Below are 14,395 nucleotides of genomic sequence, written 5' to 3'. Positions count from 1 at the left end.
GATATTTGCAGGAACATTTAAAGTAGTGCATCAATCAGTTTCAAAGAAGAGAAAATGTTCTCAGAATAGCTTATAAAAGGATAACTGTCAGTTTTATTTTGGATGAAGAAAGAAATCAGCGTAAAAGGCACTTTATTGTAAAAGCGTACTGTGCAATTCAATAAATATTCCATATAAATATAAGGGAGAAGAAAGTTCATAATTACCTGATGACTTAAATGTAATTTAAGTTATACTTTCAGAATACAGCAAGCAGTGAAGAACTCTTCTTTTTTCCAGTGTATTCCTAGTATTAGCTCAAGCCATCAGCAAGTGATAACTTAAATCTCCCTCATAATGACTTGAGTAGATAAAGCATAATTATAATTTAACAATATCACCAAGGAATGTAAAACTTTCAACAAACCACCTAAGTCTATTAGAAAAATACCATTATCACTCTCTCTTTTTGTCTGAACATGATTTCTTGCTATGTGTTTATTCCTCCTGGCATTCCTCACCTTCTTTACTACAAGGTTATTTTAAGTATTTATACAATTTAATTGTAAACCTTTTATGTGATTTAGGTGTAAAACACTTTCAAATGGTATCGTTATCCAGGAAGCCAGTTTTGGTTACTGTACTCTCTGAATCAGAGGTGTCTTGCTATCCTACCTACAATACAATGTTGCAGCCTGAAATGCAGGGAAGGCTTTTTTGCTACTTTTTAAAAATGGGGAATGGCAGAAGATGTTGAGTTGTAAGTTTGGTTGCTGTGCTCATACTGCAAACACTTTTCAGAAGAAATTTAATTTTGGAGGCATGATTTCTTCAAAAATCCATCGTTCACGCCCCTTGACTAGAGGAGGAGAATGGAATGATTTCTGGCTTAACAATTCTGGGTTTGTTTCATGGAAAACATTTGATACAATAAAATAATTTATATGAAATGCACTTTCAAATTTCTATAATAAAGTAATTCTATGCAGGAATGAGTTTTAATTCTTTTTTAAAAATTCTAGGAGTGTGCAGAGCATTCATGTGAAATGTGAAACTATTTGTTTTTCACTCCTACAGCTTAAAAAAGGAACAATTATTTTTATTTGAACATTATTGCTAAAAATAAGTACACTTTCTTCTTGCTCTGAACTCTGCACTTAGTTTCAGCTTAGAGCAAATTTTCACGCTACTAAGTTTTACACTGATTTTTAAAAAAAATTACATGCTATTAATAATTCCCTGGATATGTGGGTTTATAATGGAAATGCTGTCAGACACTGCAAGAACAAATCAGTCAATTATATACATAACATGACTGGCTTAAATTTTATTTTCATAGCACTGTTTTTCTGCATAATTCATTCAAATGGTTTCTCCTTATTTCAGTGGGAGTTACATGAACTCTCTGAACTCAATAGTGTACAATGTGCTTTTACTACCAGCATTCCTCATTTCTTGACCACTCATTCCCTATTGCCTCTATGTAGACCTTTCAGATCTCCATGATTTCTTGCCACAGGTGGAATTTCAGTATCCCAAAAAGGGCTTATTTAATAACAAGAAAACTTCAAACAATTTCCAGAAAGGAGGCTTCATAAGTTATTGAACCCCTGAGAAAGCAATAATTTACAACCAGCAAGTTCGTGGGTTGTACACATCTGTGTATTCTGCTTCAGAAAATAAAGGCCGTTACCATAGCAACTGCCACATAGTATGGAACATACGTTACTTGTGAGATTCAGAGCTTCATGTTAAGAAACCTCTCCTCCTGGCTCCTCCATATGTTACATGAATTTGTGCCCTTCTGCAGGGTTTGCTAGGGTTTGCATGTGTTTTTCATCAATATCTGTTTTCTTTGCCCCCTTTTGTTCTTATACATGTTTCCTCTTGTTTGTAAAACAAAATTATTGTATCTGTATTTCTGAAAACAAAAGCAAATAATCACCAAGCTTTTAAAGATGATACAAGAATGTAGTCAAGCCCAAAATAACCTTCCAGTCTTGTTACCAAAATTGGAACTTGTTCCCTCAATCTACTGTTCATACCTCTTTATTTCATAAAGTGTATTTGACGCTACTTTAATATTTTAGCTTACTTAGTAGCACAGTTAGGGGGAGAAAAAAAGTACCATAGCAATTTCTTTATAAACACACATCTAAGGCATGGTTTGGGAAATATAGGTAGAATACACTGAAAGCTGCTTATAATTTATCTCATATGGACTTTTCAGGGGTTTGTGATTCTGAATTACGTGTGATATTAATTCTTTTATTACCACTTTTATAATCTATATATCTCTAATTTTCCTAACACCACGGTACCTCAATGCCAAACAAATTCTTATTTGATGCCATTTCCGTGCAAGAACTCTACATATATATCATGAGTATTGGATGTCATTTGCACTTCTGCAAATGTTACTCCTGGGGGAATTCTGCACCAATGAGCAATGCAGAATTTTGCAGACAGTAACGTTGTACATGCAGAATTTCCTTTCCCCCCACAGAAATAGGCTGCAGTGCTGCTAGCCGCCACTAGGGGCCACTGGACTCGGCAGAGCCCAACTCGCACACAGAAGACACTGCTGGGAGGAAGGAGAGGGAGCTAGAGGGCTCCTGGCAGCTGCAGTTCCCAGTGTGCCCTGAGGGAAGGAGATGGTGGTGCACAGGAAACTCTGTGCAAGCCTGGAACCACGCGTCCTGCTGTTTCTCCCTCTGGATCCTTGGACTCTGGGGGGAGAGGATGTGGGTATCTGGGGACGAGGGTGTTTGGGTGTATTGGCTGGGGGGGGCCCCGCAGGTGGGGTTGGGGTGGGGGAAGGTTGTGGGTGTCTGGCCCCTGGCTGGGCTCTGGGGGTGGGGGTGAGAGATGGGGCAGAGAAACTGGAACTTGGTCGCATGGGGGTTTCTTTAACTCTCTACTCCCAGGGGAATTTTTGAGTGTGTCTGTATTGTTACAGACATACTTGCTGCCAGGTATTTTGAAATAAATTAACAAAATAATTGAAATTGGCATGATTATGTAGCATTATTTTGACAAATAAAAGTTGCAGAATTTTAAAATATTGTGTGCAGAATTTATAATTTTGGGGGGCACAATGCCCCCAGGAGTAAAATGTATAAACAATAATGCTATTTGATGGGAGAAGTGGACTGAACACATAAAAAAATACATTGACACAAGATGTTTTCAGTCTAAGGTATGAGTTGGGTAAAATGTGAAACAAACTCTGAGCACAGATACAACATGAATTGAACAGTGAGAAGGCTATGGTGTTTAAGGAATTGTACAAACATTGGATGGCATATGGTGGATATAACCTTAACTGGAACGCTTCATGGAAAAGGTTTGGCTTTAGCGAATTTTAAAAGAAAAGAAAGGGGGAGCTTGGCCTTCATTAGCTGGAGAGGTCTTCCAGATATATATTGGGTAGAGAAATGGAGAGTGGACAAAGGAAACAGTAAGAAGGGAAGCTTATGTGGACCAACGGAAGTGGGAGGTATATAGTAGGAGATCAGGGCATGGATGAAAACAAGGTAGGTTATGAAGGACTTGGAATGTGAGAAGGAATGTTTATAATTTATTATTTGTGTAATAGGAGCACGTAGAGGCGCCAACTAAGATCAGGGCTGAGTTAATCTAGGTGCTGTGCAGACGCATAGTAAGACACAGTCTCTGCCCCAGTCTGTATAGACAAGACAGACAAAAGGTGAGAAATGAGAGGCACTGACTTTATGCAGAAGGGAAACAAGTACAGTAAATTTATGAGCTGAGGAGCTTATGATAGAGCTACAGGCAAGAGGAAGATTAACTGGAGTTGGGAAGATAGGAGATGGGTTTGCCAAACAGGAGACAACTAGAGTAGTCAAGATGCATAATTGTAGGAGTACAGAGGTAATGTCTTGGCAGTAGAGCTGTGAAGGAAGTGACAGATTTTGAAAATGCTGTAAAGAAAATTGAGAGATTACACAGAGTATGACAAACTCTGCTCTCAGATGCCCATACAGCTTTGTTGGCTCCACTGGAGTTTTATGAGTGCAGCCGAGAGCTGAATAAGTCCCAATCAGTGTAGTTTTATTCTCCACAGCAGTGTTTCCCAAACTGGGGACGCCGCTTGTTTAGGGAAAGCCCCTGGTGGGCCGGGCGGTTTGTTTACCTGCCATGTCCGCAGGTTCGGCCGATCGCAGCTCCCACTGGCCGCGGTTCGCCTCTGCAGGCCAATGGGGGCTGCGGGAAGCGGTGCAGGCCGAGCGATATACCGGAGCGGCGAAGCGCGGCCAGTGGGAGCCGCGATCGGCTGAACCTGCAGAAGCAGCAGGTAAACAAACTGGCTCGGCTCACCAGGGGCTTTCTCTGAAGAAGCGGCGTCCCAAGTTTGGGAAACACTGCTCCACAGAGAAAGCCTCCTACCTCTGTAAGCAAAGCTGAAACTCCTTGGAATGAAAATAATTTCAAAAAGACATCTCTTTGTGCCAAAGATAATAAAGGTCAAACAAGGAATTCTAGAAAATAATGAAGTGTTTACATCGAGTCTCATAGTTTTACAGGCAGAATGATGACATTAAAATACTAGAGAATTTTAATTGGTGAAGAGAAAGAGGAAACCTCTCAGCTCTTGAACTATCATTAAATTCATCCTCTTTCATAGCCCCCACCCTGTTTTCCACCATTTATGCACATGACCATTCAGTCGCTTCCTCAAATACATGCTGTTGCCAACAGTAATCCTTCCTGCTGGGTTTAAAATACAACCTCAGCTTTCCCTCTAATGGAGCTCAGCCAGAGCAGGCAGCACTGGAATGGCTTGGCTGAGGGATGCTCCAATCCTCTGTAATTTTATTCATTCAGATTTATTGATGGGCAGCGCACTTAAGAACAGCCATCTCTTTTGGCACATCACAACCTAGAAACTCTCAGTGATCACTCAGTTGTTGTAGCCTGCAAGCATTAACCCTCTGTGCTTAGCTTACAGTGCTGACTGCCCTGTATGGACATTTCTAATTACTTTGGAGGCACTCCATTTTGTAGTGTATGCATAATTAGCTAGTTATTTACGTTTTATTTTAGTTTCTTTCCTATCCAGGGCATTAATGAAATCCCATTGTGACATCACAACCTTCCAGTTGAAGCAGGTCTTCCCTTTAGGGATCAACCACCCTTTTAAATTAATGAGCCTCTTTGCAGAAGCTGCTTCATAATTTTATCAGCAGTGTCTGTAAGGAGATGTGCAAATTGCCCAACTCCTTTCTTAGGGGCTGATCCAAAGCCCATTGAAATCAAAGGAAAGTCTTTTATTGGCTTAATGATCTTTGGATCAGCTCGTGCTTGTATTTTCTTTTTGACCATGTAAGAAATCAAAAGGGGAAAGGAAGCATTAAACCTTCCCACATGAACAGAAATATGTGGGAAGGGGAAGGAGAGATGTGAGAAAGCTGGGTAGCAATGGAGATCATTGAAGTGTAGGATGGGCTGTATGCAAGAAGTGATAGCATCATATTATTATTAACAAACAGGCTATCATTTATTTTTCTGTGAAGAGTCAGAAGAATATAGGAACCAAAATTTCACAGAACTTGGGCTCCCATAAAAAATGAGCTTCTTGTGAGGTATTATTTGGCAAAAACTTGAAAATCTTACTTCTCAACCTCTTTTGTTAGGGAAACTTTGATAGCATTAGCAAAACTTTAAGAGCTCAGTTCTGCCTCTATTCACATCCAGAACACCCTGGATTTTTAAAATGTAATTTGAACAACAACAACAACAAAAAAATGTTGCTAAGCAGCAACCTCATTCAAATGATCTGAAATAGGTATTCTTACTAAAATTTGTAAAGCATCTCAGGGAACTTGCCAGGTATGCCAGGTGAGAAAAGGAAAGAGAATATGTCCAAAATGCAGCAGAGTATGCATCTACTAGGAGAGAACTGACCTAGACAAGTCAGTTGCTGTGCATGTATTGTTTGAACCAACTTTATTTGAAATATTGGTTTAATTAAATAAGTTAAAAGTGTCCCTGGTTTCAGTGTGTGTCTTTGGTCAAGGTTTCAGGCATAATAGAAGTCCTGCTTTTCTATAAATAAAAGTGGACAGTTTCTTAAGTGTGGTCTTAAGTATGTGTTTGTTTTCCTTCAAACTCAAGCATGCTTGACTTCAGTTTCCCTCCACATGTTTTATTCAACAAACAGAATGAATGCTATGGAGGTTATGACAAAGCAACTCCCACTCATCAACAGTGAGGCTGGGAGTACAGGAGCATGTTCCTCATTGGTCTCTTTTATCTGAATTCTCCTTAGAGATTCCAGTTCAACAGAGAAAAGGAAAATATTAATGACTAAATTCTAGAGAGAGAGAGTGTGTGTGTGTGTGTGTGTAAGTCAGGGAGGAGAGTGGGAAGGTTACGTGAGGAAGAGGGGAACCCTGAAGGTGATTATCCTAATTATGCGATCCAGAGCATGCCCTTTTCTCATTTCTCAGGAGCAGCGGCACTCAACCTCGAAAACCTGGAGAATGGTTTCATCACTGGTGATGTTGCAGTAAGTCACAACATTGTGGTGTCTGATGTCCTCTGGCACTGAACTCACTGTTTGTGCTGTAATGTTCACATAATGTTATCATATCCTGATGCCATGTCACGTTGAAAATGTGACTGCCAGGCTGTTGTGTCACAATAGTTTTGTGACATGACCTCCATTTTGACATTTTGGAAGCTTCTTCCCTTCCAATCCTGAATGCTGGGAGGCAGTGGAAAAGTGTGTCTCATCTATTTCTCTCCTGCCCAATACACCCAATTGGCTGCTCAGAGGGATGGAGAGGGCTCCCAGTGTCTCCACAGTATTTGCTCAGCACTTCCCCATAGCTGTGTCTGTCAGGCAGCATATGGAGGACTCCTGTGTTCATTTCAGACCTATGGACTCTAGAACAGGCACACGCAGGTCCTTGGAAAGTTGCATGCCACTCTAGAGCCATGGATTTAGTATTACTTTTATTCCTAGTTCAGAGTAGAAACAGCCAGTGATTTTGTTAAGCATAATTGTTGATACGTGCTAATAAGGAAAGTCCCCTTTTCCCCCAGGAATTCAGTGGGGGTTTTTTTGTTGGCAAAACAAAGGTGGCAGCATGTTCACCTCTTTCTGGCAAAATAACATCAAATTTGAACTCTCTTATGTGATTCAATGAAGGAATTGCTATGATCTTAATAAAACATCTTCTACTTATTTAAATGCACCATTCACCTACTCCTGCTCATACTACACACAGTCCCTAGTTTGGAGAAGGATGACTTTCAACTAACACATACATCACCAAAGGAGAAGATCTACAAAAAAAAAAAAAAGGGGGGGGGTGGGTAATAAAATCCAGAAGAGAGAGCTCTGAAAGAGAATCTAATTTTAGCAGTACAGTGTATTAGAGAAGTGACCAGAGCTCACAGATACTGAGAATGAAACTAGTTAAAATTCTGCTGCTCATCCTCTTTGTATGGCATGGGGGTGGGAGGGGGGGAGTTCCTGTATGATTTGACTTGCCAATTCATTTGTAGAAACAATTATAAAATGCAAATATTTATGAATCACTGTATATGTTGTAATCTTATTTTCAAAACAAACATTGCCTTATATTGTAGTTCCTTGATGCTGTGAGTTGAGATTTTCCAACATTTGTCCCATTTCAGGCAATGAGCTGCAGGGGATAAACGCTGCTGCTCAGACAGAGGGGATGTATGGTAACTCCTAGAGCATCATGTGTTTCTGGCAAGCTATTGCCTCCATCTAGCATGTGTTTTTAAAAATGTTCAAATTAGGTTTAAGATGTATAATGATATTTTTCATATTTTAATTGTGACTTAGGCAAATGTTACAGCCAAGCTGTACAAATAATTTTCACAGCAGATGACAACATTCACATTTAAGTCTGGGCATGTAACACGCTGACACAAGGTGCTCTTTGATTCATAAGGCAGGGAAGTTTTCTGTTAGATGTAGCTTGTGTTACTTTTACCCAGCAGTTAAATATATATTGCAGAGTGCTACAGATGGAAGGCATCTCTGCAATTTACTGTACACAAGTCAAGAGTAAAATTATTGAGAGGGGTGGGCCAAAGGAAAGGGAGTCAAATAGGAAGGAATTAATGCGGTTTGGAACCATGGATATCAGAATGTTGAACCACCCGGTGAATCACCTGAGCAAGGTAGAAGGCCTGCTGGTAGGAAGGAGGCAACACTTTACAAAGCTGGCTGGAGTTATGACGTCACCCTTTATTTCAGGCATCAGTCTTTGTGACTACCAAGCTGCTATCAACTCTTGGGGCCCTTCTGGATTATCAGCTGCTCTTAGGTACCCAAATAGCATTGTCCAGAGAATGCCTTTCTCAGTGTTTGCTTACCAGTAAAGTATAAAGACTATGGCATTTCCTTTCAGATGTGAACCCAACTTCAATAATCCACATCTTTATCACCTCCATGGCTTTGCAGCTAGTTTGCTGCAATGTGTGCTACTCACAATTGACTGTAGATGCTACACAGTTATTTCAGTTGGTTCAAATGTCAGCAATCTGTTTTTGAGGGAAGAAGGATATTGCAACAAACACACATTATGTCATTGCTTCATGCTGTATTACACTGACTCTATCCATTTCCAAGCACACACTTTGGCCTGGCTCCATGCTTCACTACACTGGTTGTATCTAATTCCAAGCACAGACTGTGTCATTGCTCTGTGCTGTATTATGCTGACTGTATCCAGTGCCAAGCACAAGCTATAGCATTCCTCCATGCTATTCTATGCTGACCTTGTTCAAATCCGAGTATCCATTACAGCAGTGCTCTGTGCTGTTCTACGCTAACTATATCCAATTCCAAGCACACATTACATCAGTGCTCTGTGTCATTCTATGCTGACTGTACCCAATTCCAAGCACATACTACAGAAATGCTCCATGCTATTCTGTGCTGACCGTATCCAATTCCAAGTACACATTACTTCATTGCTCCATGCTGTTCCTTGCTGACTGTATCCAATTCCCAGCACATATTATGTTACTGCTCCATGCTGTTCCACGCTGATTGTATTCAATTCATCCACATATTTTGTCATTACTCTGTTCTGTACTTCTCTGACTACCCAGTTCCAAGCACACGTTATGTTATTGCTCCATACTGTTCTATGCTGACCATATCCAAATCCAAATATGCTTTACATCATTGTTCCATGCTGTTGTGTGCTGACTATATTTCCAGTTCTAAGCTAACATGATGACCTTGTTCCATGCTGTGCTACACTGACGTCATGTGTCTTGGAACTGGATGTAATCATTGCTCTGTGCAGTACTACACTGACTGTATCCAGTTCCAAGCTCACATGATGTCATTGCTGTGCACTACTATGATGACTGTCCTGTTCCAGCACTGCCTCAGGATCCTGACTGTAATCTGTAAAACTCTGGGGTAACCTCTTCCTTCTGCAAGCCAAGACAATTGCTCTCAATGGGAACTGTGGGTGATGGTCTCCAGAGCACCCACCCATCCTCTGACTTACAGGACATCCTGTATGGGGTGCCTAAGTTCCACCAACCGTCTCCAAGAGCTGGTAAAAGCATTTTATTAGATAAAAACTGAAGTTCCAGGTATTAATCATGTAAACACTGATGCAGTGACACATGTACAATTTTATACTATGAATAAGGCTCTGTGGGATACTAGCTCTTAAATATTTATTTTTTCCCTTTTTTCATACCAGTGTCCTTTGTTCTCTTGAAATACAGGTGGTCACTTGGTCTCAGGGTGAGATACTTGGGAGCTGTGCAGGATGATCTCAGGGAGGCTGTCAGCTGTGGAATTCCCTATCAGCAGAGACAGGGTAAGACAAAGCATTGCTATCCTTGTGGCTCAATGTTAGACCTATTTCTTCAGCCACATGAGAATGGGAAGAATTAACCAGCCCATGTTTCTCCTAGAAACAAACCTTAAGTATAATTATCACCTAAAGAAGTCGTATAAATAAGGGAAAAGTGCAGAATATGACCACCTGAAACTGAAATGCTGCTGTTCTTCATGTGTATATGAGGGCTGAATACTACAATGATGGGTGCATTAGAAAGGTATAGTGCAGATGGAGAGATAGGTTTGGAATTGCACATCCCACAGGTGGGTTATTGAAAGGACTCTCCTATGGAAGAATAAGAAGGGCTTATGAATTGCAGAATAGGATGCTTTATAGAATATAAAAACTGCAAACCATACTTTTCCTGCATGCTGGGTTTTCAGATTAGAAGGATATTTGCTCCTAATGAAATGCTGCATTCTTAAATGTAGCACCTTGCTCATATTAATCTGAATGTATTTACTGTACTTTACAGTTTTTAAACATGATTTTGATAAAGTCTTGGTGTGCACGGCTCTCTTTTGTGTGTTCTTCTTTTTGTCTGTACTGAGTATTTCTTTCACTATACAATATCTGTGGGATGGACAAAAACTATTATAGTGCCAACTAGTTCTTTTCACAATATTTTTTCTTCTTTTACTAAATCAGACAATTGTTCAGCTCCTTGTTTTGCGGTCAAAGTATTGTTCTTATAACAGTTTGTCTTTTATCAGATATTTTGTAAAGAGCATTTTATGGTGTATGTATAGGGTCAAATCTGGCTTTTTAAAGTGAAAGCCACTCAAAAAGTTGGCACTAACATATATACCATACAGTTGCAATAATTGAAACACAAGGTCAGTGTGGTATCAGGCTAGGTGTGTGCCTAGGTGTGAATGGAGGTTTGGGTTATGAATAGGAAATAAACATATCTATATGCATAATTTGCTTTATGAGGTGCATTGGATGGTATGTATAGAAATATAGTGCATGAGGCATTTCAAGTAGTATACCCTTATTCTGGGTTTTAGGCACACTGCACCAGCTTTTCCCCAAGTCATGACCCTTCTCACTGCTAAGAGCTCTTATTCATTTAGTACTTGTGGGCTTGACTCTGTTCTTTATACTTTACTTGAAATAACCTAGAAAGATAGTACACAGAATATGGAAAATGAAACCATCATTAATCTACCCCATTGCAGCAAGAGTACAAAGAAATTGTAGTCAAATAGTTTCCCAAATATAAAATTATTTTTGGAACCAATAGAGATTATACATGAGGTTTCTATAGGGGCTTTTTGCAGCAAAAAACAAGTCATAAAAAGCTACATCTTTTGTCAGAGAGATGGTGAGAGCAAGATAGTGAGGGAGAGTCTTATGAGACCCAAAATAGTTTTTCAATGAAACAAGCAAAACATGATTCTGTATCCAAGAACAGTGTAGTGAGTAAAGCCACCATTATCAAGTTATAAAATGAATATCACATTGCAAGATGAGTTCTGCTGTCCTGTTGCCTTGAATATATTTCTTCCAATAAAGGAAAATGTTGAGGCTTTTTGCAGCCAGACTTCCAGGTATGAAAATTTATCAACCCTCCAGCTGGTATATTAAGAACTACGAAGGACCAAAAGGCTGTCTAAGGGTCAAGTACAATGCCCTTAGCCAAAATATGATGAAGAGTTTCCTCCATTCCTAGTGCACTGGCGCACCTTGGTCCCTCCTATTCTCTGTCTTGGACACATGGTAGTCTAGTCTCCTGCGGGCTGTAATACTTTGGTCTAATTTCAGTTGTTGGTTTTGGTGTGTAGGTGCTGGATGGTGTTGGTGGCCTATGATATATAAGAGATCAGACTAGATGATCTGGCCCTCCCTTCTGGCCTTAAACCCTACAATTCTATGAGTTCTGATGGAGTGTTGCATCTTGTGTGGAAAGCATCATAAAAACATTTAACATTAGTTGCCTTCTTTCCCTTGCTTTAATTGGACAGGTAGAAAGATAAAGAGACAACATTTACCTCCAAATTGATGTGCAATGCATTTTAAGAGAGAAATTCTCCTCTGTGCAAAAAGCCATCAAAATGGGTGTTGCATAGGCTTTTTGCTAGCTTTGTGTCTGGGGTGAATTTCACTTTATGTATAAATGTGGTCTGCTACTGCACTCTTACTATTTTTGTGTGTGTATATGCCTGAACGATTCTCACTCCTGAGCTGGTCACATAGGATCTGGATAAGTCAGGACATGAATTCTTTATCAGATTTGAGTTGTATAATATGTATGCATCTATAACACCAGTATGTAATGCAAGTGTATATATAAAGTCTACATACATATGATATAGAGTTTTTATTAAAATCTATCATTTATATATTTCTATAATGGTAGATCTTTTTCTCAACTGTTTGTGAGCCCCAGGATATGCAATATCCATTCATTTGTGCAGGGCTACACTCTGATGAAACACTGATAAAAATGAAAATGCTGCTAAGAAATGTGGGCCCCCAGGATAGTGGGAAGCAGCCATTTCAGAGTATAATACACTTTTTTATCTAATAAATTGACTTCTCCTTTTCCTTTTTTTAAAAAAATAAATCCTCTGTAAAACATCAACAAAGAACATGAAATCTGTGTACACACAGTGCACTGCAGAGAATGCCAAAAGGTAAAACTTTATGTAACTGGGATGGAATATTAAATATTTAAGATGTAGGGAAATAATTCAAAGAAAAGTCCTATTTCATATTATACATACTAAAGTTGTCCACTGTGCTCGACAATGCTCCTTGTTAAAAAAAAACAACAAAAAAACCCACAGAAATTCTGCCTTACTTTTAAAATCATAGACATGAGAGACAGGAAAGACCTGTTAGGTCTCCGACATACTGAATCCAGATCTCATGTCTTTGATGGTTACTGGGAGGGTGCTAGCTTTTTCTTGGGATGAGGTCCTTCAAGATATTCCACCACAGAATGAAAACTTCTCCAGCTCTTTAAAAGCTTAGAAAAATCTTTGACACAAATTGTAAGTGAAGTGAGTTAACCATTCTTTGTAATATGGCAATTAAAAATTTAAAAACATTATCACTGCACAATTAATGGTAAAACATTCTATTGCATGGTTTTCACTACTACAGCTGATGCTACAGATCCCCACATAAAGTACTTTTTCAGGATGTAGTCCTGTAGGTGCTGAGTGCCCTCAGCTTCCATAGACACTTATGTTACTTGAGGACAATTGGCATGTTGCAGGATTAAACCTTTAATGTGCAATGTTTTTACTGGGTATGGGAGGAGCTGTGGTATATTGTTTCCATTTACAGTGCATTTGCTGTATTTCTGCTGGGTTAGGTTCTTCACAGTTTAACATTTTGTAGTGTAGATTTTATGGTGTGAATGATGTATGGTTTTCACAATGGGTTCTTCCTACTGAAAAGGATGTTAATAACTGCTAGTGTTTCATTCTGCAGATTTAGCTAGGCTCTTGTTTTCATTGGTCATTTATAGGCTTTAATAAAGGATAACAGAGAATTTTCCTAGTTGTATGATCACAGAGACTAAAAAAGCAGAATTTTACTTGAACTACCTTCAGTTCCATAGCCATCATAATCATTTTTCTGTTTGTTTAGACATTTAAACTTTCCCTCATTCCTACAAGGGCTTTTCTCGTACCCAAGATTGAACAGACAATAACATATTAAAGGTAAATGTTTCTCTTTATAGAAATAACAGTAAATTAGGAGAGTAAAAGGTTTTATTTCTTTGTCATTTTTCAGTGTTTTTTATTTCAAGAGGCAGCCAGTTTTAGATCTTTGTTTTCATCAAGTAGAAAGCAATTTCATTGGTAAATGCTTCTTTTTACTTATAGCAAAAACAGTGGTGCTGGCTGAGCAAAAGTAAATGAATTATTATTACTTATTATTTGTCTTGGAAGAGCAAGAAGTTGATAAGGAAGACTTTCTTTTACTTTACTGCAATATTTTTCTATCAGTTTTGTGGAAAAAAACACTAAATACCAAGGAAATAAATGTTTTTGGTAGAATTTTATGGCAAATAAACAACAGAAAATAATGCTCTCTCCTCATTGGCATCACAAGTGCACTTCTTGGTGAATAGAAAATGCAATGGGTTGAAGTTTGATCCTACTGGGGATAGACCATATGCAAAACGTAAACAATACATGCTGTTTGTAACATGATGGCCGTTACTGCTTGCTGAGAAGTTGGTCTATTTTCAGTTACCTTCGCGTTCCTCTGCTTTTGTCTGATCTGACTACTTTACAAGTATGTGTACAAAGTCAAGCTTAAAAATTACAGGTTGTGTAATACAGAAAATGGACAATCGTCTTTGTTTAGTCAAAATTGTTCTTCTTCAGTCATCATGTGGTACCTTATTTTTTAAAAAAGATGGAGTGTTGAATGATGAGTTCTGGGCTTGTGGTTAATCATTTTCTCCTACAAGAGCAAGGAAACACAGGACTTTTTATTTCATGTTATTAGCTGGGCTATCACTGGGCTGCTCTGTGATTATAGGTCTTTTCCCTTTGCCTCATCAGTTTATGTCATAA

The 14,395-nt window shown here is 39.0% G+C and overlaps 1 protein-coding gene across 10 annotated transcripts in view; it reads left to right on the top strand.

Annotated features, from left to right (window-relative positions):
• Positions 1-2,487: 2,487 nt before the first annotated feature.
• LOC125640914 (endogenous retrovirus group K member 5 Gag polyprotein) overlaps positions 2,488-14,395 on the top strand; it is a 121,072-nt gene continuing 109,164 nt past the window's right edge. For 6 of the 10 annotated variants that reach the window (XR_012669695.1, XR_012669694.1, XM_075131611.1 and 3 more), the window contains exons 1-2: positions 9,742-9,830; positions 13,458-13,531. Coding sequence is in view for 3 of the 10 variants with exons in the window: in XM_075131612.1 (XP_074987713.1) it covers positions 2,634-2,723; positions 6,453-6,511; positions 9,736-9,830 (244 nt within the window). In the remaining 7 variants the exon portion in view is untranslated. Of the gene's footprint in view, positions 2,724-6,452; positions 6,512-9,735; positions 9,831-13,457; positions 13,532-14,395 lie in introns of those variants that run through there. The other 4 variants (XM_075131612.1, XM_048860059.2, XM_048860057.2 and 1 more) reach the window with 2 other exon arrangements.

This window comes from Caretta caretta, chromosome 8, assembly GCF_965140235.1.
Source record: "Caretta caretta isolate rCarCar2 chromosome 8, rCarCar1.hap1, whole genome shotgun sequence".
Lineage (NCBI taxonomy): Eukaryota > Metazoa > Chordata > Testudines > Cheloniidae > Caretta > Caretta caretta.
This window is presented reverse-complemented; position numbering and strand designations above follow the sequence as displayed.